Source organism: Chanos chanos, chromosome 5 (assembly GCF_902362185.1).
Source record: "Chanos chanos chromosome 5, fChaCha1.1, whole genome shotgun sequence".
NCBI classification, from domain to species: Eukaryota; Metazoa; Chordata; class Actinopteri; order Gonorynchiformes; family Chanidae; genus Chanos; species Chanos chanos.
The window spans coordinates 45,954,160-45,981,985 of NC_044499.1; the positions used below are offsets into that span (position 1 = coordinate 45,954,160).

General features: G+C 42.3%; 3 protein-coding genes across 3 annotated transcripts; all 3 read right to left on the reverse strand.

The window, feature by feature from the left end:
* Positions 1-1,501: 1,501 nt before the first annotated feature.
* LOC115812614 (protein NO VEIN-like) lies at positions 1,502-6,810 on the reverse strand. Its single transcript, XM_030775098.1, has 10 exons — positions 6,734-6,810; positions 6,375-6,501; positions 6,133-6,252; positions 4,659-4,800; positions 4,361-4,473; positions 3,908-4,061; positions 3,363-3,611; positions 2,992-3,186; positions 2,011-2,189; positions 1,502-1,714 (listed from the first exon to the last, which is right to left on the reverse strand). The coding sequence occupies exons 1-10, from the start codon at positions 6,808-6,810 to the stop codon at positions 1,502-1,504; spliced, it is 1,569 nt and encodes a 522-aa protein (XP_030630958.1).
* Positions 6,811-8,653: 1,843 nt separating this feature from the next.
* Positions 8,654-9,348, reverse strand: LOC115812615 (calsequestrin-2-like). The gene is made up of 4 exons (XM_030775099.1): positions 9,253-9,348; positions 9,010-9,124; positions 8,702-8,786; positions 8,654-8,666 (listed from the first exon to the last, which is right to left on the reverse strand). The coding sequence occupies exons 1-4, from the start codon at positions 9,346-9,348 to the stop codon at positions 8,654-8,656; spliced, it is 309 nt and encodes a 102-aa protein (XP_030630959.1).
* A 14,779-nt stretch (positions 9,349-24,127) lies between these two features.
* sult2st2 (sulfotransferase family 2, cytosolic sulfotransferase 2) lies at positions 24,128-27,424 on the reverse strand. The gene is made up of 6 exons (XM_030774078.1): positions 27,218-27,424; positions 26,063-26,274; positions 25,669-25,795; positions 25,004-25,098; positions 24,482-24,662; positions 24,128-24,331 (listed from the first exon to the last, which is right to left on the reverse strand). Exons 1-6 carry the CDS (start codon positions 27,354-27,356, stop codon positions 24,222-24,224), a joined length of 864 nt encoding a protein of 287 aa, XP_030629938.1. The 5' UTR covers positions 27,357-27,424; the 3' UTR covers positions 24,128-24,221.
* Positions 27,425-27,826: the final 402 nt, after the last annotated feature.

A 27,826-nucleotide genomic window follows, 5' to 3' on the forward strand; every position in this document is an offset into this window, starting at 1 on the left:
ATTTTATAAGGAGAAACTGACTCATGCCCCTATTTAATAGATGAGTCATGGGTTTTTGTAGAACAATAAACTAATAGCAAAAATATGAGGCACCTAGACTTTAAAAAAAAAACAAAAAAACATTGTTTAATCCAAGAATGATTCATAGAGGTCTGAATTTCATTGTCCTTGATCCCCCCCCCCCAAAACCAATGAATGTTTATTGTTTTGTCCACGTCTCGGAGATGGGAACTGTGCAGCTGGGACAAATAAAGTCACTTTTCCTGATGTCTTTCCTCCTTTCACCTAAATCCTACGGCGTCCATTGAGAAGAATCCCACGCCCCCCCCCCCCCTTCCTCCCCACCCCTTTCAAAGCTGTACTGTAGTACACTCAGCAGAAAATCAAAGGGAGCACTCACACGCTTCATTAAACTGGCTTTTTCTGCCATCAGCAGGACATGCTATGTGTCACTCACTAGATCTACTCTCTTGCTTTCTTTGTGTGTGTGTCTCTCTCCCTCTCTCTCTCACTGCCTCACTTTTTTCCTTCTATCGCGCACACACACACACACAGACATGCATACACGCAAGCCAGAGAGAGGGTAGTGTGGTGCGGGCAAAGACGTGTGATCTCGTTGCTGCTGCTCTTCCTCCCCGAGCACAGGGGACGATTGTGCCCCACACACAAAGCAGACTCAGCGGGGGCCTCCGTCGCTCGTGTCACATCCATACTTCGTCAGCCGCGCATCTTACCAGCTCCGTGGCCGTGAAGCGGAGCCTCTCCTTTCTAAAGATCAGCAGGTCTCGCACCCCCAGAGAGCTGAAGAGCTCCCTCCATCCGTTCAGGTCATCGTCAGCCGCCAGATAACAGGGACTGAGCAAGACCCAGTCCACTCCTGGTAGGGTGACCCAGAGAGAGAGAGAGAGAGAGAGAGAGAGAGAGAGACAGGGTGTGTTGAGAGACAAGAGACAACAATTCTAAGCGCTGTCCAAAAATCCTTCCCGTCCGGCCTGGGCCAGGTCGGCTCCGGAGAGGCAGGTCAACCATGCTAACAATTTTTCCATTCTCTGGTCTGTTCTCCGTCACTTACGTAACGCTCATTCCTCCACATTTCATGCTTTCTTTCTTCCTCACAAAAGACAAGCCTGTGCTCTAACGCTGTGCCAGCCCGGCCCCGTTTCTACTCCCAAATATGAACAATCACCTCTTATTTGGGATAGCACAAAAAAGACAGGGACAATGTTACTGACACAGAAATCTGGTTTCTCCTCAATGCTTTCTATTAAGTATAGAGTACAACTGTGCTTCGGAAAAGTCTATTTCTCAGTTCAGGCCAAACTGAAGGGGCTCAGTCATTGAGTATTCCAAACATGGGTCCACTCACACCACTCATGCCTACTAGAGTGATTTGGGGGGGGTTGTGAATCACTATACTCCTATCACTCCTAGTAGGCACTTGAAACATGGTGAATATTACAACAGCCTAATATAGCAAAGAGACAGAGAAAGACGGGGGGGGTTAGACTGTCAGAGTGATGAAACTGTGCTTACCGGGCAGTTGGCTGGGTAAGTCGATGTTGCCATAGTCTTTAGAGAACCATACTTTGCTCTCTGCTGGGCAACGGAGCCCTTTGTTAGTCAGCGCTGGGATGGTTAACCCTTTGTAGTCTTGGTCCTGAGAGTGCTGCTTGATGAACACCAGGTAACTGACCACAATGTCCACTGGCTTGGTCTGAGGGATTAGACAGGTACACCAGAAAACTTCAGAAGAGCATACCTAAGATGTACTTGTTATAGTTTACATTGTGCAAGTTCCTACCAGTGTAGCTAGTTCAGTTTATGACACACTTTATCATTTAAACAGCTATTAAACTTAAAAATTATAGCACAACCACAGTCTCTACAGAAAAAGACTAAAACTGAAAAAAAAAAAAATCTCCCCCATGGCGCCTCGTGACTCAGCTTTAGTAAGAACTTTTTCCTACTTTTCCAGAGGCCTGACCGGGGAACGTCCATATGAGCTCTCACCTTCCAGGAGCCGTTCCTCAGCGCGGGGTAGATGTGTTCACGCAAGACCTGCCGCGGCTCCAGCTCGTGCACCTGCAGTCTCCGGAGAAGCTCTCGCACCTGCGAGTTCCCCAGGTCGTCCAGGCAGGACAGCAGCCCCGGCTCCACGATGCTCAGGTCCCTGTAGAGGGCCTCCATGCCTGCACAGCCAGCACGGGAAGAAAGAGAGGAGGAGGGAGAGAGAGAGAGAGAGAGAGAGAGAGAGAAAGAAAGAATGAACGCCAGTGACCCACTTCCTCCAGCCCTGGCACGGTCTCACCGGATCTGATCTCTCTTATTTAATACATGAGAATCCGGCTTTTAGCAGATACACTCTACCTCATCTGACAAAGGGACTTAGCGTTCTTCTCACAAATTCTTGGAGGACAGACTTTTTTTTTTCTTCTTCTTCTTCTTCTTTCTTTTTTCCTCCAGATATAAGAAATGATTTCTCATAATTAACGTGACGGCGCAGCAACGGGAATGGGACATGTCCACGAGCAGGTTCAGAGAGACTGCATGGGAATTTCGTAAAGAGTGTATAGAGGAATCTACAAGGCTTGATCAAATACTAAGGATTCTGCTTGAGGGATGTAAGACGAAAAAACTGAAGCATGCGCGAGTTTGTAATGATAAATATTGTAAGCAGACTCATGCAATATTTATGGTCTGAGCTTCATTCAAAAAATGCCCTTTCCCTTTGCTTTGTGGATGTGATGACGCAGGTGGCTGTTTCGCCCCTTGCGACTAGTGCCGAGTGACTCACTGCATTTATTTTGAGGCAGAACAGTGTGAGAAGAGTAACCTTCAGTGTGCAGGTGGGTGAAGGCAGACTTTTCTCCCAATGTGTGGAGGAAGCAAAAATACATTTATTGAGGTTCGGGTTTTCTCGTCTGTCCAGAAGCTATCTGTGGGGACAGAGCAGGAAAATGGGAAGCTTTTTAAAGGAGATGCCGCGCTTACCCGTGTGAGCGTCTTTGGCATCGCCGAGAGGGAAAAACACCCCCTCCCCGCTCAGCGCCACCACGCGGCCGTCTGCCAGGGGGAGCATGGGAATTTCTCTAAGGCCCTGGAGCAAGGTCTCCACCTCCCCATACTCCTGCTCCAGAGCCCGGAAGTTACACACGAGCAGTTTAGCCAGTTTCTTCAGGTTATCAGCTGAAATCAAGACAGACAGAGCAGCCGTCCAATCACGGGCATGAACCTTTTGATACACAGCTCGGCTTCTGCTGTTAGTTCACATTTTAAGGATTTAAATTATTTAGAACAGCCAGAGTAAATGTGGATGTAGAGGATCTCTTTAAGCAGTGGCAGTCGCTTGTTTTCTGTTCTACCTGAGTGGAAGTTGCTGGACTGAGCTAGTTCTTTGACCAGGGCACAGCTGACTGCGGAGACGTCTGCTGCTCTCAGGCGGTGTACCCCCAGGGCAGACAGCAGCGAGTTAGTCAGGGCTGACTGCAGCATGGGATGAAGGTAAGACAGATTGAGATGTCTGCTCAGGTCTTCTCCTCCAATCACATCCTGGATTAGAGGATCCTGACACACCGCCACTTGAGAAGGAAGCTTGAATTCCACCCTGCCATCTGCAAGGAACAACAGTCGCAGTCAGTGAAAACTGACATTATTACGTCCTTACAAATTTAATCTATGATATGTACCATAAAGAAAACATTTTAAGAATTAGTCAAAGAGGAAATACCAGTAGAGATAATATACAGAAATACATATACATTATACAGTATATACATATACATTATTTTCTTTATTCTGTTGATGGTATCGCACATCATAACTAATCTGCATCATAACGTTGGAGACAAAACATTACAGTCTGGATTAAGAGGTTCTTCCAGTCCAAAATCAGGCTTAGTAGATTCACCTGTGTCCTCCTTTGTTGGCAGGAATGGTTTGCCTTTGAGTAACTGTATGATCTGATTGGCCACTGGGTTGAAGAAGTCCAGAATCTCACTGGGTTGAGGGATGAACTGTAGGAAGTAACAGAGTCCTTTCAGGCCACTGAACTCCGGGTGTTCCTGTGTGATTTAATGGAGAAAAAAAAACATTTTTAATAAATACTATAAAATAACCATAAACACTCTACATTGTGCAACAGGAAATACTATCTCTTCAGGAGAGGCTGTTAGCTTTTCTACTAGTCCAGAGGATTCAAACCTTGCCTCAGTATTCATGTTTTGTTTATGCGTCATGAATCATAATGGGTTTTACACAAGCTACTGATTAAAGCATTCAGTTCCGGACTGTGTACTGATAGACGGTACAACCTTATGGTGTAGTACCGGTTTAGTTTGTGAGAGGGAAAATTGTGCCTTACACTAAACGTGTCCATCGCGTGCAGGAAGAGCTGTGGGATCTCGGAGCGGAGCCATTGGTTCCAAGAGCTGTCTCTGTCTATGTTCTCCCGCGAGGACGGGATATCAAAGTCAGCTGGAGTTAAAAAAAAAACAAAACAAAACAAAAAATATATCAACAATGTTTCATAGGAGGTTCTCCTTTCCACATACCAACAACATCTCTCTGCATCAAACCCCTTTACATTATATCTGGCAACCTCTGTTATGATTATTTAATTCCACCAACGAAACACTACAACAGCGTGCGGCCTCCCTGACCTTGGATGATGAAGCGAAACCCGAAGTTGCAGAGTGGAAGGAAGGCAAAGACAGGCTGTTTCTGAGGTTTCATGTCAGACACGGAGGCATCTCTGAGCTGGAACGCCAAGGCCAGCTCCGTAGACTCCACATCTTCTTTAATCTTTAACAACACAACAAAACATGTAGCTTTTGAGTGAAAGAGCCCTCGAAAACGTGTTATCTTGAAAACAGTCACAGTCACTGTTTGGGCCGTGGACAAACTCGATAAAACCGTATGTGACTGAAAGTACTTAATATACGCTAATGGCAATGGAAAAAGCCTCGCAACTAAAGGTCCACGGGCTCAAGTCTGACTTCAACTAAGTGTGATGAGCAGTGCAGCATTATTTTGTGGAGGTGGGACATGTCTGATGAATAAAAAAATCTGCATATAAATGCCGTGGATACGAGTCAAATGACTAAATGTAAACGTAACAAAAGACTTTCAGACAGTATGCATTCAGTCCCTTATCTCACAGTAAAGGTGAGGAAAAAGAAAATGGATGGGGAGAGGAGGAGGGGGGGTGATTTATTTGAGAACACAAACCAGGAGAGAGCCCTCAGACACACCGAAAAACAGAGAGGGTACACTCTGTCTATACCTGCGTCTGAAATGTCAGAGAGTTTGCCCCTAGCAGAGAAAATGTATTCACTGCACTCTGTTAATGAGTACGCCTGCATGAAGAATGAATAAGATCAGAGTCAAAAGTGTTTTCAGTCTCAAGGGTGTTAGCTGTGGGACGCTTATATAACACAGAGAGAGAGCCCCCAAAAAGACGCACTTTAAAAGAAGTCAGCGTGCCGAAAGATGAACTTTCCAGAAGACTTTTTGAATTCCAGTTAATGAGAGGTAAGACTGGGACCAATTGTCTGGGATAAAGGAAGAGGCCATAATCAGTTTTTGGCCCCATCTATTGTACATGGACATATGGAAAAATGAGCAAAGAGAGAGATATATATGAAAATGAGAAAGATATAAGGGGTGTGTGCAAAGGTGATGTGTGTGTGTGTGTGTGTGTGTGTGTGTGTGTGTGTACTTGTTTTTGCTAACTTAAGAGAACAATTTAATTAAACCACACGGTTCTACCGGAGACACTTGGTCAAACTGGGGTCAAAGCCACAGGCTCCATTAGTGAAAACAAAAATGGTGCCGATGCTATTTTTTTTTTAAATAAAATATATTGCCGTTATTAGTAAAACGAAAAGTGTGAAAGTGTTTTCTGGGGCAGGATTAGAGTCATGTTTTTATTTTTTATATTTGCTGTAATAGAAGTCACTGAAGGTTACCCAGAATCTAGCACATAAGATACATGTGTTTGTGTGTGTGTGTGTGTGTGTGTGTGCATGTGGATGTGGGTGTGTGTGTGGATGTGGGTGAGTGTGTGGGTGTGGGTGTGGGTGTATGTGAGTGTGTGTGTGTGTGTGTGTGTGTTTTAGAGAGTGAAAGTCTTGCCTTTTTGGGGTAAAGGATTCTTTTGACCACCAACCAACGTTCCACACCATCCGTGTGCTCCACCTCCAAAATGTTGTGGCTCAAATCTCTGCGAGTCATTGTCACCAGCTGCTTATCAGTCTGTGAGGGAACAGAAACAGGGGACGGACTGTTAGCACACAGCTCTGAGCTACACCGGCTAGCGCTACTCCTCTGTGCTGTCAAACTGTCTGTGTTATGCTTGTGAAGGAGAGGCTTTGTACCTCACTATAAATAGTGACAGAGCGCAGGCGATGGAGGAAGAGAAGAAGAGAGGGATGAACGTCGTGGAAGAGATTTCTGGTCTGGTAGCTCTCTGATCGCAGAGGCAGCGAGATCTTTGTGGTCCAGCTGCAAAAATAGCAATCAGGTTTTACACGACCGATTTATGCAAACAAGACAACGCAAAAGAATTCTTTTACGCGGAGCGTGGAAAGAGAACTGGAGAACTGAAAAAACGGATAACGACTAGAAACTAAACTGTAAAATAGCTTTTTTTAATACTGAGAACACTCAGAACTTTGGCACATTTCGCCGGTATTCTTCGGCTTGCATTTGAGATACTCGGAAATCAATGTTTCACCTGTTCCGTGTTATCTCCTTGGCAACAGCTTGAAGAGGCCTCTCTTCCTCAACCCAGTGGGGAAGAATGTATCCCATGGGGCCGCTGGTTTTGTCAAAACGAATGTGGAAGTCATTGGAATGGATCTCTGGGCAGTCAGTGACTTTGAAAACGGATTTAAAGCCAATACCCTTTTGCCCTGTGTTTAAAAAAAAATGTAATTTGAGAATTAGTCTGCATCTTGAAAATTTAACAGAAAGTTATAATGAAAATACACAGAAATTAATGTTACTTCTTCACAGTTTATGTATGGTGAACTATGCTTCTGCACTGAACTATGATGAAATCAAAAACAAACTCAACCTAATTCTAGAGCTATAGTTATATAAAGCAAGAGGTTGCACTTCATCAGAGCCAATAAAAAGCTCTATAAAGCATTTTTAAGAGCTGTGTCATTGGGCTGAAGGGGCTTTTATAGGCGAGATTCCCAGCAGGTCTGTTATCACCTGCAGGAGTTAGCACTTCACTCATCTCACAGCCTGAGGAGAGACTCAGTGCACACGATACAGCAGGCTCTCCAAAGTGACAGCTGCTATCTCTCAGAACTCAGTGTTTCCCAAACTCATGACCCGGAGAGACAGAGACAGAGACACACGGAAGGGAGAGAGAGAGACAGCAGGTGAAAAAGATAGAGTGAGAGAGAGAGAGAGAGAGAACGAGTGAAAAAGAGAGAATGAGCAAGAGAGTGAGAGTGAGAGAGGAGGAGAGAGAGAAAGAAAGAGAGAATGAGCAAGAGAGTGAGAGAGAGAGAGAGAGAGAGAGAGAGAGAGAGTGTGAATGGGTGAGAATGAGCAAGAGAGTGAGTGAGAAAGAGACAGACAGAGAGAGGGAAGGTGAGCAAGAGAGACATTTGGAAGGCATTTGACACTGTTTAGCACAGCACGCTGACAGCTGTTTGCACAGCACACACGGTTTCCAACTTGGTTTGAGGGTCTGGTATTCCTTCAAAAAAATTCAGACACGCGAGTTCTGAGATGTTTCTGGAAATGTCGTTGTAAACATTACCTATGTAGCCATATTTGTGCTTTCCCTTGGTGCTTCTGCCCACATCACAGATGGCACGGATGTTTTTCTCCTCAAAGCCACACTCATTGTTGAGAATGGTGATGCAGTCTCTCTCGACCACAAACGCCAGCGCGGGCTGAACAGATTCACCCGAGGGGTAGCAGTTGTCGTCCGCGTTCTGCACGGGAAAACGTTCGTTTAAAGCACTGTTTTGGCGCTTTAACACGTTTAAAACAAACTGTCTCCTGAGGAAGAAAGGCAAATCACCTGAATAAGCTCCAGCACAAAGTGGGTGTCTTTGCTGTAGAGTTCAGTGGACAGTCGCTCCAGACTACGGCCCAGTCTTTCCTGGTTCCTCTTCATCAGGTTCTGAACTTCTTCGTTTAACTCCACGCCAATACCAAACTCACTCTTCCTGCATACGCAGAAAATATTCCCAAAAAAAAGGAAGAGAAACATCCACATGATAGAATTACAGCTCTGGGCAGACAAATATCTATTGTGAATATGACTAATCACCAATAATTAAACTGAAGACTGCATTTGAGAGACGTGACAAGTGAAATTTATGTCGGCTTCTCTCTTAAGTAAGCATAAATCTTCAAATACTACATAAGGAGATCGATTAACGTTTTCTTCGTGCATATATACAGTAAGTTGACCTCTACTAAAATACGCGCACATTCAAAGACTAATGTGCGATTTGTGAGGTCACGTCCATGAAGGTTTGGTTTGTCAGTAGGGTTTTGACGTCCATACCTGATGTCATCGACGATAGCTCTGTGTTCAGTGAGCCTGTCCTCAGTCAGAGCACGTGTCGAGTCTGCTCCCTCACGTTCTGCTCCAGGTGACTCCTTCCCACTCTCTCCCTCACCATTAGCACTGCTGTCTGTCTCCCTGTTCTCCTCCGGCAGCAGCTCAAACAAATCCTCATCTTCGTCATCATCATCATCATCATCGTCGTCGTCATCGTCACCACCATTGACGACCTTCTCGCTACCAGAGTCATCTAGAGAAAAAAAAAAAGGGTTTGCAATGTTAGAAATGTTCGCATTCCGCTACAGCTTTGAAGAAAAGAGAATATGTTATTTTGTGAACTGGTGTATCAATTCTACGATTAATTCTAATGCATATGATTCATAAACATTAACAGCAGCAGGGTGTAATAAAAAATAAAAGCACCCATAAATGTATCGTTTATCTCCAGTAAAATCATTTTGAATGAATCTCACCTTGGCGACCGGTCTTGGCGGTCACTGTCGCAGGCATAGTCTCGTCTGCGAGGTCCACGCTCTCATCACGACTGAGCGCCGACGAGCAGTTGCTCCGTTCATCATCAGCTATTCTCTGAGGGAAGCAAAAGTACATTAAGAGTATGAAGAAAAAAAAAAAAAATTTTTCAAAGTCTGATATGCTTAAACTAAAAGAGCGTCGTCAGAACACAGAACTGCACGCTACGTGAGAAGCTTCCGAACCTTGTTCAGCTGCGTGGGGACTTTCGGGAACTGAGGTAAGACCAGTTTGGTGTGGAAATCCTTTCTCCACTCTGTTATACCGAGCAGAATACCCATCTGGTGGAGTTTCTTTAGGTGACTCATGTCAGACTTAGCTGCCTCCAGGAGAACAGCTTTAGACTTGGCTTGGCCAAGCACTCTGGACAGAGGCTCCAAAAACACCTAAAACACACGTTTTCAACATGTGAAATACACAAGCTTGTCGCAGACACGGTCAAAGGTACTATTAACAAACGCATTCTTCAAACTTGCTGTACCAAAAGCAGGTGAGTAAATTAACACTAGCCTTAACCCTAAACAGCTCTGGGGTTTAGCAATTTTTTTTCCTGCCCTTTTGTATTAAAATGATATTGTATAATGAGTGCCAAAGAGCAGCGCTGGAAGCCAGACGCTAAAAAACTGACAGGAGCGCTTCTTCTTGACCCCTCCAGGAATGCACAAAGCAAACTGACACGAAGTAACGGTTGGCATGACAACAACCTAGATATTTCTTTTGTCTGAAGCTGGTGGCCACCCACCTGCTGCCCAAACACTGAGAGTTCTCTCGAGTTTATCTCAAAACAGACGAATTTTCAACACTTCACACTTTAGATCGTATCTGTCTGAACGCTGTCTGAAGGTTATATGAAAATATGAAACACTACAGACTTGTATTCTGAAGACAACTACCTTCACGCATAAGAGAAAAACACATTTGGAGAATGGCAAGGTCAAGAGATGAAGTCAATGAAGTCAGTAACTTCTCTAAGCTTTTCAAATGGTCGTCTGTACAGCGCTGCGTCTTTCTGTTTAATGTTTAAATCAGTTTTGATTCAGCACATTCAGTGCAATGAGAACTGATGACTTATGAACTGAAGAGGAATTTGATTCAAAAGTCAGAGATAAACACAGACGGTTCTTTCTCAAAGCCCAGTGAAAGTGCAAAAACAGCCAGTGCTACGTCTCTCTCAGCACATGCTGTCAGAATGAATTAAGACAGACAGAAGTGTACCTGCTGAAGGAGCTCTTTACAGATTCTCGTTGGCATCCGCGTGATGCACTCAAGGATGAATTTAGCAACTGTGCTGAAAGAGGAGACACCCTCAGCATGTGGTAAATCTGAACAAAGCAAAAAAGAGCAAAATTTGAGTTCTCGCTAGTACCTGAACTTGAACAGAACATTGCACGCATCTTAAAAAGACTTACAGGGGCAGAGCAGCTCTTTACATATTATAATTATTATTATTAGTCATCACAGAAAAGATATCATGATTATAACAGAAAAAAGTAACAGAATAACAGACAACAAGCAGAAATTACTGGTGCTATATTAATTGGTGGTAAAGTACACATTAATCAGCTTCTCCTAAGCTGTGTGTCTGTGTGTGTGTGTGTGTGTGTGTGTATGAGAGACAGAAAAGAAAGAGAGAGAGAGAGAGAGAGAGAGAGGTCATGTGCTAATGTGTAATGACCAAGCCAGTTCACACCAGTTTGAGTCACGCTGGTGTAGCTGACAGTGACTAGCGCTAATGACACAGCGCGATGCCACTCAGCCCGTGTTCTGGTGAAACCTGGGGACCACCTACCTTCATGCGCCACTGCGGCTGCCAGCGAACTCTCCATGTGGTTGGCCAGGAGAGCCGTGGGGGCGTTGGAAACCCCATCAGCCACCACAATAGAAACCAAGTGGCCAGCAGCCTCAACAGGGTCTAAGGCAAGCAAAGCCTCAGAGAACAGTTTGTCATTGGTAACTCTGGTGATCCTCAGTAACACACCGGGGGTCAGTTCCAGGGCAAGCAGATCTGTTTTGTCTATGTCGTAAAAAGACAAACAAAACAAACAACGCCTCTTTAAACGACAAGGACACACCAACACTGCTGACTAAGATGATACATCCTGGCTGAATTCCTACATTTGACCAAAACTGGCATGAAAAAAGAAAAAAAAACAGAAATCATCTCTGCCCTACTAACAGACTTTGGTCACTTTCCGTCCCCTCCTGGATAAGATGACCTACCACAGTTTTTCTCGATGAACTCCTTCAGTGAGCCCAGGCTGGGCTGGAACACCAGCTCCCACTCACTCCACTGTGCGAGGTCCTCCAGCAGGGGGGCTGACAGGAGGCATGCCACAGCCTGTTCACGGGTCACATCTCCCAGAAGCCCCACTGTCTCTGCCACCCAATCTCTGAAGTGACACAGAGGACAAACACACACAAACAGTGAACACAGCGTGCTTTTTTTTTTTTTTTTCCCTAACACACTTTCATAAACTCTCACCGAGCGTTAAAATCAAGCAAAAAAAAAAAAAAAAACCCTCAGCCATAACAGCTGAGCTGGGCTGATGAACACATTGAAGCGTTGAACGTGTGAATTTGAATTTTGACCTTAAAGTGAAGTGAGTTTTTGAGCATTTGAACTTTACTCTGAGCTTTGCGTATAAACTTTGCATTGGCTCACACCTGTTTTGGCTTCATGTGATATAACGTTGAATCTTACCCTGATTTTTTGGAGAGGAGAGGAGCTTCGTAGCGTATCAGGCTGGCGCTTACTCCTCCGCTCAGCTCCTTCTGCTTTTGGGCAAGGTTCACCATATTGTGGAGCTGCCCCCATCCCAGCTCCCGGACGTCTCGAACCTTATAGTGACTTCTCAAAGCTGCCTCGATGAAAGGTAGCTGAGGCAGCGAGAGAAAATTAAAGGTACATCTTTTTTTTTTTATAGTGAGTTGTATCAGATTAAACATGCTTTTAATATATTCTGTTACACGCTGCTCCAAAAGAGGAGTGTTTTTTTACACTGTAAATCCCATGGATACAAAACACAGAAGACAATTCATTTAACGCTACAGAACCGGAAACATATATTTTCATCTTTTGGAAATGACTATTAGTCTGTGAGTGAGATAATACTAGGAATGATTATCTTAAATCATCCAAGCAGAAAATCCATTACACATCATACATGCATAGGCATGTTCAGTAGGCACTGAGAACTCACTCTGTCAGAATCTCCATCCCCACACTGTTTGATGAACTCATACACGTCCTGCCGGCTGGGCCTAAAACCACAGGCTTGTACATCCTGGTTGCCAATAGCTACAGCGCCCCCTGCAGTCTCTTGTAAGATCTGCAAGGAGAGGGAGACTATGTCAGAAATGTAGAATCCTTCTTCTCAAAGGGAGCCTAACAAAATCAAATCATTCATACAAACCAAGGCAACGTTTATAATCATGCATTTTATAAATTCGCATGGCTTTTTAAAGGTAATACCAACAAATCCGTAGGATTAGTGTGTAACTGGATGTGTTTTTGTCACTTTGCTCTCTTCACGGAAGCCTTTTGTCAAACTCAATACCGTAACGGAGACATAAGAAAACTAAAGTGCTGTTTCTCTAAACACTGTTACTTTGAAGAAATGTATCTAATATCACGCGTATTATTCATTCACAGATTACACCAGTTTAAACAGTAGAATTATTGAGCACGTTGATGAACCTTTAAAAATAGAGCCAGTTTTGGTTTTATCAAAAAGACGGACTTGACTTGCCTGTGTGTGTTTTACAAGAAAATCCAGGAAGGTACCCTTTTCCAGCTGATGAAAATCTTTGAATTTGAAGTGGGTTGCCACCTGCTTTTCCAGTCTGCAGAGGTAGGGCAGGGTGACAGTACCAATAAAGCAGGACAGGCGCTCCTGGAAGAACTGCTTTACTGCATCTAAGGCAACGGATCATTGAAGCACAACTTTTGTTTAGTATATCAGATAATTGCAGCATTAGTGCGAAGAGAATGACATTAACCAAATGGCATGTTTCTAAGTAGAGAAACTGCTTAATATGAAAGAGGCCAATCATGAGGTGTAGAACACACCGTACACACCTTCTGTGGGAGGGGCTTCCTTTCTCTCTGCTGTCTTTCTCTCCTCTGTTTCTTTCTGAGGTTTCTGCTTGGCGACCAGGTCCTGAGGGACTTCGAGGGAGCCACAGCAGATGGCCAGCTGGAACAGGGCTCTGGCCAACCTGTCCGCAGACACATGCATCAGGAAGTCCTGAACGCGCTGTTAGCACAGACACACACACACACACACACACACACACACAAAAACAAACAAACACAGTTAGGGCTCCAGCTGGACTTCTGAATTCATCAGCAAAAGAATGAAAAATGTATTCCCACTGAGTACATTTGGTCAATTTCACCAGAACAGCAGGGTGAAAAGGACATACTTACTTTTTTCATAAGAATAGCTCCACACCCCCCCCCCCACCCCCCCATATACACACACATACCAGAAAATCCCAAAACTAAACAAAAAAAAAAGTTGGTGATGTAATTGGCACCACTTAATGGCCTTTCCATGAGTTTTGACTGGGATTAGAAGATTATAGAGACGGCATCATATTAATGAGCAGGGAAGCAGGGAACATTTTGATCCCTCTCTACTGCTAGCCTGTCTCACACACACACACACACCCACACACTCACACACTCACACACACACTCACAGCCTTAACATGCAGCTTATAAGGATTACCACCAAGGCTTTCATGCCCAAAATGCAGTATAAAAGAAAGACAATTGTGTTATGACATTTTATAAGGGACACAGGGACAAATCTCTGACAACTGGATATCCACTCCGCTCATCCAGTCAAGTGTAATATCTCACGAGCTTTATTAAGCCCTGTCTCATTACGCCCTGGGTACGAATGGTAAGAGAGCAGAGGGGAGAAATAAGAAGCCAAAATAGGTGGAAATTTAAAGAAAGAATTACAGCGGGTTATCAGAATTCTGTCTTGCCAAAAAAGAGGCATGAGTGTGATTTACAACATAATCTGGAATCCTTCTGAATCAGGCATAATGGAATAACACGTCGGTTCAACTAGGCAAAACGTACAAATTACATGACATCTTTACACTGTCTAATGCAACTGCTTTTAAGTGGTTAATCACTGAAATACGGATACTGCACAAACAATAAATAGCTGCACGCAGTTATTCTCACAGCAGCGCAATCTATGCAAACATGTTCACTTTCGCCATCAGAAGCAACCACTGAAAAATCAAAAACAGAACAGCATACCCTGGTCATTCTGGCATTAAAGATCCCCTCTGAGTTGGTGAAGACCTCCAGTACTGCCTCAGCAGCAGTCAGCGTGGCATACTTCTTCCTCTGGTCTAGACTTCCCACAGAGGAGAACATCATGGCTCCCTGAGCTGGCTCCAGCAGGCTCCTCTTGATCTTCCTCAGCTTGTCCTGCACCTCCTCTTCTATCTCCCTCTGGATGGCTTCTCTGGCCCTGTCCATGCAGCCGTGCTCAGCATTTGACGCTTTTATCAAAGTCTGTCAATGTCACAAAGGAAGACAAAGTTGGTCACGAAGCTGTGGTGCCGACCATGAACATTCAGCTTTGAAAAAACTGACAGATTTTTTTATTAACATCACAGTGTTTGGTACCGACCGCAATAGGTAGGCCAACGCTCTGGATCCTGATGCCAAGGTCATAGGGTGTCTCACAGTTGTACTGGTCAGCCAGGTATTTCATGAATTCTGCCAGGTCCACTTTAGGCTTGTTCTGCTTTTTCCTGAAGACTCGAAGACTCTGCATCACCAAAAGAATAAAAAAAAAATTAAAGGAAAAACAAACTGGACTGGAATATCAGAGAAGAGAATATCTTGGATACATTTCTTGTGAAGCTACAGTCAAGGCTGCTTGTAACTAATTTTCACTTCAACAACGAACCACAACTTGAAGCAAAACCAACAACATATAGAGGCTGGATGATAACAACTGTCTCTCACTTACCCTTAAAATATCCACAGTTTCAATCTGATGGATGTCGTCATCCTTGGTGTTGCTGTCCACCTTGAACATCCTGTGAATGAGGGGGTTCTTGCAAAGAGGGCCCAGATGAAGCTCCTCAAATCGCTTCTTATTCTTGAGACTGGCCAAGGCTTGTCCCAGTTCATGAAGAGTGCACACAGCAGACACCGCCTCCACCGACTGTGATCAGACAGACAATGTTCGAGAACAGAACGCATTATGACAAGCACTGGGTTCTAATGTGAAAAAGAATTTAGAAACAGAGAGGTATGGGGGTTGGTCTTGAAACAAAAAGGAATTAACAAAAGACACCAGAAGAAATACTCAGTGAATATTTTGGAAGCAAATATTTTGGAAGGTAAACAATAGCATAACCAAGGGTAAGAGGTTGGGGGGGGGGGGGGGGGGGGGGGTTAACATTGGGTTAACCCTGAAAGAGAGAGAGAAAGACCTCTTACCTGAATGAACATGTTGATTTCTTTAATTGTGCGCTGAAGATCCTTCAAAGCAGGCAGCTGCCGATAAGGATCAATCCTTATATGATGCAAAGAAGACACTTGCAAAAGATGACAAACCCTGAACATCACCTGCGGAGATTAAACACGAGCACTGTTCACCTACAGCCTTAAGAAAATTATTCACAGTAAAACAGCGGTCATACAAACATGATCAAACACGATCGGTTCTTCACAATCTGGAACCTTTTCATGGGTGACGAATTCTCCCTCCGCAGAGATGGCTCGGATCACGTCCTCCACCAGGCTGTTCACTTCATCTGGGTCCCTAACCTTTTTCCGCCGCCTGTCTGTAAGTTCGCCTTCGTTTTCCAAGGCCTCGAACGCCCGAACATTAGCCCCATGCACTTCCCTTTGCTGGGTATGGTAAGCCTCACGGAACACAAGCGATCCCTCTTGTTTCAACTTCTTCTCTTCAGCTTTGGATAATTTGGAACCCAAAGCTGGAAAGTCAGAGGTGGACAGATTAGCGGGTGGAGTTAGAGGTGCGGATGATGGTTGGAGCTGGAAAAGTGGGGCCCCTGTTGTCAATTTTTTCAATTCTTCTAATGCTCCACTTGATTGCTTTGCCTGTGCTTCTTTACCGGCTTTCGCCTTTGGTACTTCTGCAAAAAGGACAGGACAGGGGCCAAAATCAGCCTAAAAAACAGAACCAGTTTGATAAACCAGCAAAAGCTGGCCTGAACTAATTTTTTTTTTGCGAATTAAATTTTTTTTTTAATGCTTACAAAACTTGTATGGTTTGTTGTTTAATTACCTGTGGAGCACACTGCTCCTTGCGCTCGGGCGGACGCTGCTGGAGTTTGATCGGTTGGCTGTTTCACTACAACATCGTCATACAGAGACATGTAAAGATTCAGCGGTAATGCGGCGCCAAAAACAAGGAAATAGCCATTCTGCAGCTGAGTGATGGAAGTAGCCGCGGCAGGATAAACTTTAATAACTTCTGTGACCTTTTCCAAGAGCTCTTTCTTGGTCATCTCAGCGCCAGGGCTACTCCCAGAAGACAAGTGCACGCCAGAGGTGGAAGCCTGTACGTCATTACCTGTCTGTGCTGCGGTGGGAGGAGCATCCCTGTGAGCTCTGTGGAAAGCCACATCCTTTTCCACAATCAGATCCTTACGCAATGACTCAACGAATCTGGCTATGGAGGGGAAGCCTAATTCCGACACAGCTAAGTTCCGCTTGTACTCCTTGTTGAAACAATTTGCTAGCTTTTTGAGAGGAATACCTTTAGGGTGTTTTCTGACCAGCGCTATCACATCTTGATCCATGTTTACACCTACAAAACAAAAACAAACCACAGTCTTAAAATGCAGCGCAACCAGAAAGAAGGAGAATAGCACAAACACTCCATTAACAGACTTTCTCATTTCTGTCTTCTGAAAGACATACATTTCCCTCATCATACACACACACACACACACACACACACACTAATATAAAAGCAAACAGCAACCACTTCATGATTTACATTGCCTGATCAATCTTTTGGACTATTGTTCCTTTTCTGTCTGAAACATCATCCAATCTTCGCTACTTCTAAAATTCAAGCCACAGGAATTTTTCCTTATTGAGCAACAGAATTGGGAATATGATACAATTCATTTTTTCTCTTTAAGCTTTTCTTTTTCCTGAAAGTGCTGGTATTGGTATCATGTTTATCTTCATAGAGGCATAGTACAGCACTCTTACATACAAATTATTGCACACAATAAGTCATTAAATACACAACATATATGTAAAATGGAATATATGTAAGATGTATCAACTGGACAAGATTTATGTAAAATCATTAGACTAAATTTTCATAACACCTCAAAATAACCAAAACGTAGCTATGGTAGAAAAAAAACCCTTGCCTTACCAGTGTCAAATTTTCAGTCTCATATGTTGCTTCCTGTGTGGTCTGAGACCTGAACAGACTAAAATATAACTAAGAGGATCTGTAGACACTCCTACTTTGAATGTGCACAAACACCCAATGACAACTGCACAGTTTTTAGTTACCAGAAAATGAGTATGAGTACAGCACACTGTTAGTTTCACTTCTCAAGAAACAGAGACAGAAAGCAACATTCCTGAACCCTTCAGGGTGCTTAGAAAACGACATTTATTTGGACAGAAATATGTGCTCAGTGTTAATTCCCAATCCATTAAAAGCTTGGGTTAGAAACTTTCATGAGTGTATGTTGAATATTTGTTTGTTTGGTTTTTTTTTTTTTTTTTAAATAATTAGCCAGTCACCACAGAAACAAAACAGAAAGGCTCTGGATGATGACATCACTGAGCATTAGGTTTCGGTTTCCTCCTGTTTGTGCAAACAGCTGATCAAACGACGGAAGCCAAGGAAATCATGTGACCCAGTTCTTAGAGGCTGCAGCGTCTGTTTCACTCACCAGCTGCAGCCTTGGATACACGACAGACTCGACATTCTCGGAATGCAAAACTAAGTGGCGCCACGTCCAACTCCGGTTTCATCAGTTTCATTTTTGCTAGGACTAACAACTTTCTGGAAAGTTCATTAAGATGAAGTTAAATTTAATCTGGCCTAATAACTTTGCCCATGCCGTCTCAGACCAACAGAGGGTCATTTCGGAATGTGACATTACTCAGTTCGCTGTGACAAATTAACAACCTGGGATGGGAAATGTCACAATCCCTTTTCCAGCCGGACAAATTATCTGAAAGCATTCTGACAATCCAGCTAACCAGGGAAATTCTTATCTATTTTACTTGTAAAATGATTAACTGAGCATTCGTGTGTATTGTATATATGATGTCCTTCGTGAGATTAGTGGAAAGGACATAATAAAGTAAAAAAGCAGCTCTTCCCCAGATACAACATGTAACTGCACACATCAATACCAAGTGTACACAGAGTAGATGTAAACCGCCACTCACTCATTTAAATAAGACACGTTTGGACTGTAAAGTAAAAAAAACAAAACAAACAAACCGTGCAGCACTCACCGTGCTCTGTGGGAGAGTCCGGAGTTTCTTCACATTGGGCAACAAACTTGACCACATTTTTATTATTAATCCTCTCCACGCAAATCTGCTCCCCTAGCAAAATAAACAGCTCTTGGAGACCTTTTAGACCATAAAGTGTCAAAGGCCCAAGTGTCTTGCCATGGAGTCTCTTGTATTGTCCACTCAATTTGGCCACTTCAATGCCCTGTGGGGCGAGCCGCAGCATGTCCAGCACCTCCTCCTTAAGCTTCTGCACTGAGGGCCCTATGAATGCAAAAAAAAGTCATTTTCAGACATGATATAACTCCATTCATCAACAGAGCATTCAGTAGTGTTGCTATTTATTAATGAGCAATTAAATTTGGCACTTCAAACTAAAAGAAACAAAGATAAGATACTGTAGGGTTTTCGTACTCTTAAGACTTTCTCTGATGCCTGAGGGTTCACCTTCACTGGCATCAAGTGCTGCAGGTAAACGGGATTCTCCATGGCCAGAGGGATCGCGGATCAGGCGCGAATGAGAAGCGTTCTTCTCGCGAGCAAGTCGCGTGGAGGTGGCTGTTCCAGGTTTATTTGGCCTGTGCGCCATGGTTATCGGTCAGTATTAAGTCCGCACTGTGAAACCTGTGAAAGCTTCTCTTCGTGATTAATATATGAACACAGTCCAATATTCAAAATACTGAAGAGAGAAGGAGTAAAGTGCCATCTGACAGTTGTCTGGCTACTTGTCTTCTGTGTGAGCGCTGACATGCCTTCAATTTGCATTAGTGTTCATTTCCAGACATAACCGACCTTGTACAATGGGCATTACTTTCCAAGGATGCAGAAATTAAGCACAGTTTACTTACTGAGCGACGTTAAGTGAACTTCCGTTTTATCTGTTAAGTACATTTATACCCTCAATATTACCTGATGATGGCTGATCTAGTGATAATTGCGAGCGGTAACTGCAACATTTACTGAACCGCGATCTCAGAAACATCGCGGCAGTTAGGACCGCAGCAACTAATACACCTAAATGCTTTCATTAGATCGATAGACCTAATAACATCATATGAGATCTGTACTGATAACTGATGCGCTCACAAAAGCACGAACTGCTGTTAGCCATCTTGCAAATAATTTTAAAATGAATGTGTACAGAGCTAGCGAGCCAACTAACTGTGTATAACGGAGTGTGCACTTGGGTTCCATTTAGTGTTATTCTTCATTTGCTGCTACTGCTGTAACTTCATTTGAGCCTGACCTAACACGCACATACTCCCACCGCTGCGATTTCAAAATATTTCCGTTGTTGGACTAATATGTACATCTGTTGTTCCATTTGATCGAATCCGCAACAGTAAAGAGAGAATGTTGCCCTCTGGAGTGTCGGAGTATACTACGAGTACTATGCACGCTGACAAATAAGGAAGTTTATTAGGAAACTCAGCAGAATTTCTTTCAAGGCTTATCTAATATCAGCTTTTGTCATCTTTCCTGTACTGTACTAGTTGATTCATGCTCTTAGATTAGCGCAAAAGGGCAATCACTAGCAGGAGCCGATGCAGACCTGCAGAATTACTTCAAGCAAGGGGATCCAGTACATCAAACAAAGCTGCTACGAATGTTCAGATAACAGAAGGACTAACACTTTGTTAAATTATAAGGAAAATACATGAAAGGTTTAAAATGAAAGGGTGAATCTGCACTAAAATACCAGTTCTTTGAGGTACTGGAGAGCATAGTGGGAAAAGAGTTAGCCTCATCTCATTTGCCTCATTTAGAGGGAACTGAGATGAGAGAACACAGAATTCACTTGTCTGTTAGTGTAGCCGATGTGTAAATGTAATACATTTATATTTCACCAATAATCCATTTTCAATTTCCGTATGCACTTTGTTGTTTTTCTGTGTACACATGCTTATGTATATGTATTTCTTTTGGGGAGCTTTGATTTTATTTATTGTACTTTTGTTGTGTGACCTCTGACATCTAGTGAGGTTACTCTGTAAATTCGCGGCTTTCTCCTCAGTCGGCTGGATGCTGTAATGAGGAGAGAGATGTACATGTAGACAATCGCTTGTATGAAGTTCTTGTGCTGCTGTTTTTGTGTGTCACACGGTCGGCTGGACGCTGTGATCAGGAGAGAGTAAATCTTGCCCCTGTGTCGGCCTCCGTGTTGTATTTTTGTTGTGTTTGCAGATTGGGTGTCAGAGTGAGAGGGTTGTCCTGGTTGATATCGGGCACCTGGGTGTTTTGATCCCCAGGTGTATAAAAGCCTAAAGGGAACTGATGGTCGCCCACCCCCCACCCTTTTCTCTTTCTCTCTTCCTCAGGCCTCCACCATTTGTTTCCTGAGGATTTTGGTTGCTGCATTACAACACCCCCACACTTCTCTAACACACATCCATACTTTGCCTACACTACTGATACTGCTGACTACCAGTCTAATCGTTAAATTATGGGTGTTTTTTTCTTTTATAATAAATTTGCTTTGTCCTTAATGTGATCTGTGTGTGGTCTGCCCTCCTTTTTTGTCACCTCTGTCGAGCCGAGTCGTGACAAAATGGGGGCTCGTCCATTCTTTTTTTTGGTTGTTTTTGGTACAATGTTGAGGTTGTAGGGTTTTTTGTATGTTTTGGCCTTTGGTTTGGTTGGGCAGGTCATGCATAGTTGGCTTTTTATTTTCTCTTTTGTTGTTTCAAAATTTGTGGGGAATTTGTTTATAGTGCTTGAGGGAGGAGCTCTTTTGGACCTCCATTGTTTTGTGGCCTGTGCTTTGTGGGGTTAAGTTGTGAGTTGTGGCAGGCCTGAAGGCAAGCCTGATCCTTTGTTTTGTGACTGTTGGTTTATAATCTGGAGCTATCTACCCGTTAGGCTTAACCATGTTGTCCCCTATTGGACTCCATTGGTGTTTATTTTTTTTATTAGTGTGGCGGTGAACGTGGATGCGGCAGTTGTCCTGGGAGCACTTCCGTGGTGGCTTGGAGTCGCCATTTTTCAGTTGCTTCCCGTGCCAGCGGGCTTTTAGTGCATAAGTACCCACCACAAGTAATCGTATGAAGACTAGGGTTGAGGTTAGTTAGTTAGTTGGACATCCCACTTAGTTAGTTAGGGGTGGGGATGCTCCAGGTAAAGTGCTTTACTGTTGCAAAAGTGTTTCGTGTTGTCGCAGTCTTTTGGATCAGTGTTTTAGATCGATTTTTTTCAGGAGTTGTTCAGGAGAGCACAGGATTTAGTCCAAATGATTTGGTGTTTGGGCATACGGAGCGCGGTCTTTTAGCTGTATCGAGTGACGATTGGAAGTCTTCAGAACCCCCTAAAAATTTGCTTGATTATGTTAACAGTTTTCATTATAGACTGTATGTCACAGCCTGCACCTCCATTTTGGACTCTTGTTTTGTTCTGTCTTTGTGCTCCTGTTCTGTGTCTGCCTCCGCCCCTCACCTGTTCCTGTTTGTCTCGTTTATTAACCTCGTTAATTTGTACAAATCATGTTTTGCCCTGTTTAGTTCTCCCTCTGTATTTAAGTCCTAGTGTTTGCCTTGTCTTTTGTCTATTGTTGTTTGTGTTTTGAACACACTGTTTTGCTGCACCTTTTTGTTATCGGTTTGGTTCCTGTTTGCACCTGTATTTTAATCTTCATTTTGTAAGTAAAGTCCTCCTTTTGTCACCTTCATCATCGTGTCTTGCACTTGGGTCCTGCACCACTCCACCAGCGTGACACTGTATACAGCTGGAGAGTTAGCAAAACAGAAACTTGAGGTTTCTCAACGAAAAATGAAACAATTATATGACCGTCACGCTGAACAGCGACAGTTTAGTCCTGGTGACCAAGTCCTGGCCTTATTACCTGTTGTAGGTTCACCATTTCAAGCCAAATTTAGCGGTCCTTGTACCATCACTCGTAAGATTTCTGATCAGAATTATCTGATTGCGACCCCCTCTCGTAAGAAGTCCACTATGCTTTGTCATGTTAATTTGTTGAAGCCTTATTATACACGTTCAGCTGAATTGGGGCCTGTTGAACAGAAGGACTCCGAAAAGGTCCGTGCAGTGTTGTCGGTTCATTCTGCTGCAGGTTCTGCTTCTATTTCTCATTCAGGGGAATTTCATGGGGAGGAGGACGAGTTGTTGGCGCCTGACGATGCCGTATTGCGGGGTCGACTGAGAAATACTGAGTCACTTGCAAGGTTGCATGATTTTTTGGGCTATTTGGAGGAGCCCCATCGCAGTGAATTGGTTGCTCTTATTCAAAGTTGTCCAACTTTGTTCTTAAATTCACCTTCTCGGACACATCTTATCGAGCATGATGTGATTGTCGGCAACGTTGAGCCAATAAAACAATGTTTTTATAGAGTTAGCCCAGAGAAACGGAGATTATTAGAAGCTGAAGTCTAGTATATGCTGGATAACGGGATAGCGGAACCATCTCGTTCTAGTTGGGCGTCTCCTTGTCTGCTGATGAGGAAACCCGATTTCACTTTCAGACTTTGCACAGATTATCATAGAGTTAATAGCGTAACCAAGACAGATTCTTATCCACTTCCTTGGATGGAGGATTGTGTTTATCAAATTGGTTCAGCTACATTTTGTGAGCAAGTTTGATTTGCTGAAGGGTTGATTTACTGGCAGGTTCCTTTGACTAAACATGCTCAGGGGATTTGTGCTTTTATTACTCCCTTTGGCTTATATTCTTATGCTGTAATGCCTTTTGGTTTAAAAAAAACACACCTGCCACATTTCAGCGTTTAATGAATCACGTAGTTTCAGGACTGGAGGGTTGTGCTGTTTATCTGGACGATGTTGGTTGGTTAACCAGTGGTTGTCTTCTTGTTATACACAATATACAACACAACGCAGAGTTCAGACAGTGTCAGACTAGACCGGTCACATTAGCGCTAACCAAAAAGCATTTCAGCATTTTTGAGAAAAACAAACATAACGCGTATTAACTTCATAAGTACTTACACCTGGCTTTTAAAATGGCTAAGAAACTATTTGTCCCTCAGCAAGTGAACCTAGCCTTTAAAATTGTCATTAAAATATATCATCACATATACCTTAACACATGTTATAGCACAGAGAAGTGTTTTTTTTTTTTTTCACAACAGAAAAAGAGGTAAATGTTACTGTTTCAGTGCTGTTGTTAGCAACAGAAACACGTGTAAAGATACAGCTGAGGATGACAATCACATTTTTTAAATGTTTTATGTCTAAATAAGTCAAGTACAACATGAGATGAAGAGTGAGAATCTGAATAATGGTCCCTCATGACATAAAACTATACGGAAATCTGTTTTGCAGACCTGTCACATTTGCTCTTTATGATAAGACTCAATCGGCATGACAGCATTCACAAAATCATAAAATCAAAATTTGAAAGGGAAATAAAGAAAAAAGAATACCAGTTTTTAAATACCAGGTATGGTAGTCATGCACCAGTACACGTGGTCCATCATAAAACAAAATCAAGTCTCCAAACTGAAAGTTATGAATAAACAAATAATATTTTGAATGATGATTATGATTACGAACAAAGGATTCATATTTTGGGTTTTTTTTTTTCTTTTTTTCAATGAATGAACATGGACGTGTCAGCATTTAAATCATAATTTGAATGAGTTTTTTTTTTTTTTTTTTTTTTTTCAAAAAATTCATTTAATCCCATATAAATTTAAATTTAACGTCCCTCATTTTGTCCTTGTATGCAGCATCAAACCGTTCTGCTTGAGCTACAGTCAAAAGATTTTTCCAGTCACCAATGATTCCTGCAAGAGACATAAAAGCAGGTTATGATGGCATATTTCCTTCCAAGGCCATTAAAACATTTAAAAAAATATTTGCAGTCATTAGTAAGAGCTAATGATACTCTGAACCACAACTTAGAGGTTCCTGTTTACCTTTCCTGTTTACCTTACCTTTCCTGAGGAACTCCGATTTCTTTTGGTCCATGAACTCAACAGGCACTAAGGAATAGTTAGACATCTTGTTTTGTTTCATGACCTTGAATGTGCAGTGGTAGGCTATTTTCTCAGTGACCTCCTCACTCAGAGATTTCCCAAGAAATTGGGAAATTTTAGAGATGGACCCCTTCAAATCCTAAAATAGATGAGAGCAAACAAATATATATATATATATATATATACAGAGAGAAAGAGAGAGAGAGAGAGAGAGAGAGAGAGAGGGAAGAATAAATTTACCACACGTTTTTAGTAATGATTTAAGAAAAGTTACTCTGCCTCTTTTGGACTGCAGTTTAAAGCAGAATACAATTTGCTAATCTGAATATAATTTCATTTCATTATGCTGATATTATAAGATTATTATTATACAGTTCTTCAGTTCTTCATAATGATAACAAGACTTCCAATTACTCATCTACTGGTAAATCTCTGCAGTACACAAAAATTATATAATGTACAACCATTACATGCACCTACCAAAATCAAATCCTCATATGCAATATACGAAATGTGGTCTTGATCCTTTGCATTTAGCCATCCCTTCACGTGGTCAAACCATGAACCAAACATAACTGAAACAAAGAAGACCATGAATAATAAATATGGAGGTCTAATCCATTATCACAAGACTACATTATCACTATATATATAGTGATATAGATATAGATATATATATATAGTGATATATACACACACACACACACACACACATAGATATATATATATATATATATAGATATATGTGTGTGTGTGTGTATATATGTGTGTGTATATATATATACACACACTTCCACCTCAGATCTGCATGTGAAAAGCTGATTAAAAGTACAAAATAGGTTGATGTGTATAAATGATTCAGAGACAAAAAAACATAAAAGACAGTAAATAGTTCAGTGAAAATTTGTTGACTTGGAAACTTGGATATTTCATTCAGATTGTGGGGTCTGTGTTTTGTTCTTGACAATGTCACATAAAAGCGGTTTTTTTTTTTAATCTTTACAAGGGATATCAATGTTTATAATGTCATTCCCAATTTTATCTATACTCTTACTAAGGTGAGCATTCTAGATTTCTTAACAATACTGTTTAAAATAGCAAACAGCAAAACAAAGTTAAAATTAAAAAAAGTCTGAATGTTTTACTTTTTCCATCAAGGAACTTCTCCAGAAACTCGTCTGTTGTTCCAGGATTCACCATGTATGAGGCCATCCCATAGTAGTGATAGGAAGAAGTGAACACGTCCTTCGGGTTTCGCATGACATAAATGACCTTGATAACATGTTAAGACAAGTAGCAGTTATTGTGTTGTGTTTACTAAATCCATTGATTGACTACAGTGCCAAATATTTAAAACAGATACACATCTCAGTAACTGCAAGTTTTCCATATAGAAGCCGCATTATCATGTATGATTATTTACATGACAGAAAAAAGACCCGCTGCAGAACTGCCGACTGGTCGTAAAGGTGTTTCATGTTCTCAGGCGCTTAAACCTTAGGTTATTATCTTGTTAATGTCACACCTAATCAGAATTACCCTGGGCTTAACTTTGAAGAAAGACTTGTTCATCATGTCATACTGATAGTGAGTTGCGAAGATTCTGGGTGAGGGTTTTTGCTCCAAATTCAGTATAATGGCTCGGTGTTCCTCCAGCCATGGTACCCGGTCCCAGTTTGGTACTGTGTGCACAGGGGTGAGGTCACCCTCGCTCACAATTAAGGGTACGATCTCCTGCATCCATGTCGTGCCTGTTAAGCAAAGCAGCGTATGTCAGTGTAGTTTACTCTCCTGTTCTTATGGGAGTTTAAGGCGTCACGACAGTCACAATTCTAATTCAAAAATCAAACATCTGATTAAGACAGCATTTCACAATGATTAATAAAGCGTGATTTATAACCACTTGTAATTGTATTGCTTCTGCATGATTACTCTTTTGTATTATTTATTTATTTATTTATTTATTTGCTTAAATGCCGGTCCTGTAATTGGCCGGGACAACAGTTTTGAGACCCAAGGCTAAAGTAGTGGAGGCCGTTGCGGTGCTGTCTGTCATAACCACAAGTAGGCCGGAGAGGTTGCTGCACTAACTTCACGTCAACTTAACTCGTCATTTCAGTAGATATTCGGCGAAGTGTTTCTCTCTCTTAGCCAGGTAAGTTAAGCCGAAGAAGTAAAGACTGTCTAATGGGAAAGTCTTCCCACTGGAAAGTTTCGATTTCTTTCAGTTCAAGTTGTCTGACAGAGATATTCAGTTTCGTAGAATATATTCGATGTCACATAGCTGTACGACTGTATGCGCTTACCTATGGCTAAAACTCGTTACCGGAGTTGCACGTCCAACAAGCCTTCTCGCTTCCTCCCGATAGTAGATTGACTTCGATCCGCATTGTCATGGCTTTTTTTATACTAATGTGTGACTAATAACTAATGCTCACAAGGACATGTGACGTAGTTTAATTTATTTAACGCTCAGTTCTTCACCAAAGTGTAACTTCTTATTTCAACTGTCCTGAAAGTGACGTTGAAGACGTAAGACCATAGACTGTCGAAATATATAGATTAAACCTGCTCAAAAAGAAGCGTTTCTGGCAAGGTGTTTTCACAGACGTGCACATCGTAAACTGCTTTTTTTTTACAAAGCTTTTTAAACTATAACGTCATACCTGTGGCCACCGAAGATGGGCTACTTACCAGATTTTGGAAAAGTCACAATGAGGATATCGTCCTCCCGGAAAACGAAGTCCTCATAATATTTCAGACTCTCGGGAGGATGGAGGTCTCTTGGGACATAAATTCCCTTGTACACTGCATACAATTCCTTCTCCGACATTACATTACCTACAGCACCTACTTAACTTAAAGAACCACGCAACGCTTAATACGACCTTTGGAATTTAAAAAAAGCCTCAGCGATTCCCTCTCAGCAGCTGACACACCGCACGAACGCTCACTATATAACAATCCCCCCCCGCTTGCACCCACACACACACACACACACACACACACACTCACTCTTTTACCGAAACGTCCCTCTGGCTCACAAGGACATTTCTTGTATAAACATCCTTTTTGATGATTTAACAAACTGTAATCGTATGATGATTTGATCCCTTGAGTGGAACCTTTTTTCCACTTTAAAACTCAAAAGGCAGCAGACAGAACAACCAATACAAACAACAATTATTTATAAGGTGAATATCAACAGTTTTGTTTTTTAAGTTCAGAAAACAAATCCATCAACATTACATAAGTATCACAAGAGCATTTTAAAAACATACTTAATTTAAAACTTTATAAATT

Bases quoted from the DNA above. Each gene is read 5' to 3' on its own strand.
- sult2st2 (XM_030774078.1), bottom strand. From the start codon at position 27,356: ATGTCGGAGAAGGAATTGTATGCAGTGTACAAGGGAATTTATGTCCCA. The intron at 26,275-27,217 runs GTAAGTAGCCCA...TTTGCTTAACAG, and splicing joins TGTGACTTTTCCAAAATCTG to GCACGACATGGATGCAGGAG. The intron at 25,099-25,668 runs GTAAAACATTCA...TCTTTGTTTCAG, and splicing joins GAAGTTCCTTGATGGAAAAA to TTATGTTTGGTTCATGGTTT.
- LOC115812615 (XM_030775099.1), bottom strand. From the start codon at position 9,348: ATGGGTATTCTGCTCGGTATAACAGAGTGGAGAAAGGATTTCCACACC. The intron at 9,125-9,252 runs GTTCGGAAGCTT...TGCTTCCCTCAG, and splicing joins TCCCCACGCAGCTGAACAAG to AGAATAGCTGATGATGAACG. The intron at 8,787-9,009 runs GTGAGATTCATT...TTTTTTCTCTAG, and splicing joins CGCCAAGACCGGTCGCCAAG to ATGACTCTGGTAGCGAGAAG.
- LOC115812614 (XM_030775098.1), bottom strand. From the start codon at position 6,810: ATGGGATACATTCTTCCCCACTGGGTTGAGGAAGAGAGGCCTCTTCAA. The intron at 4,062-4,360 runs GTAAGGCACAAT...TAAATCACACAG, and splicing joins ACGCGATGGACACGTTTAGT to GAACACCCGGAGTTCAGTGG. The intron at 3,612-3,907 runs GTGAATCTACTA...TGTTCCTTGCAG, and splicing joins GCCAACAAAGGAGGACACAG to ATGGCAGGGTGGAATTCAAG.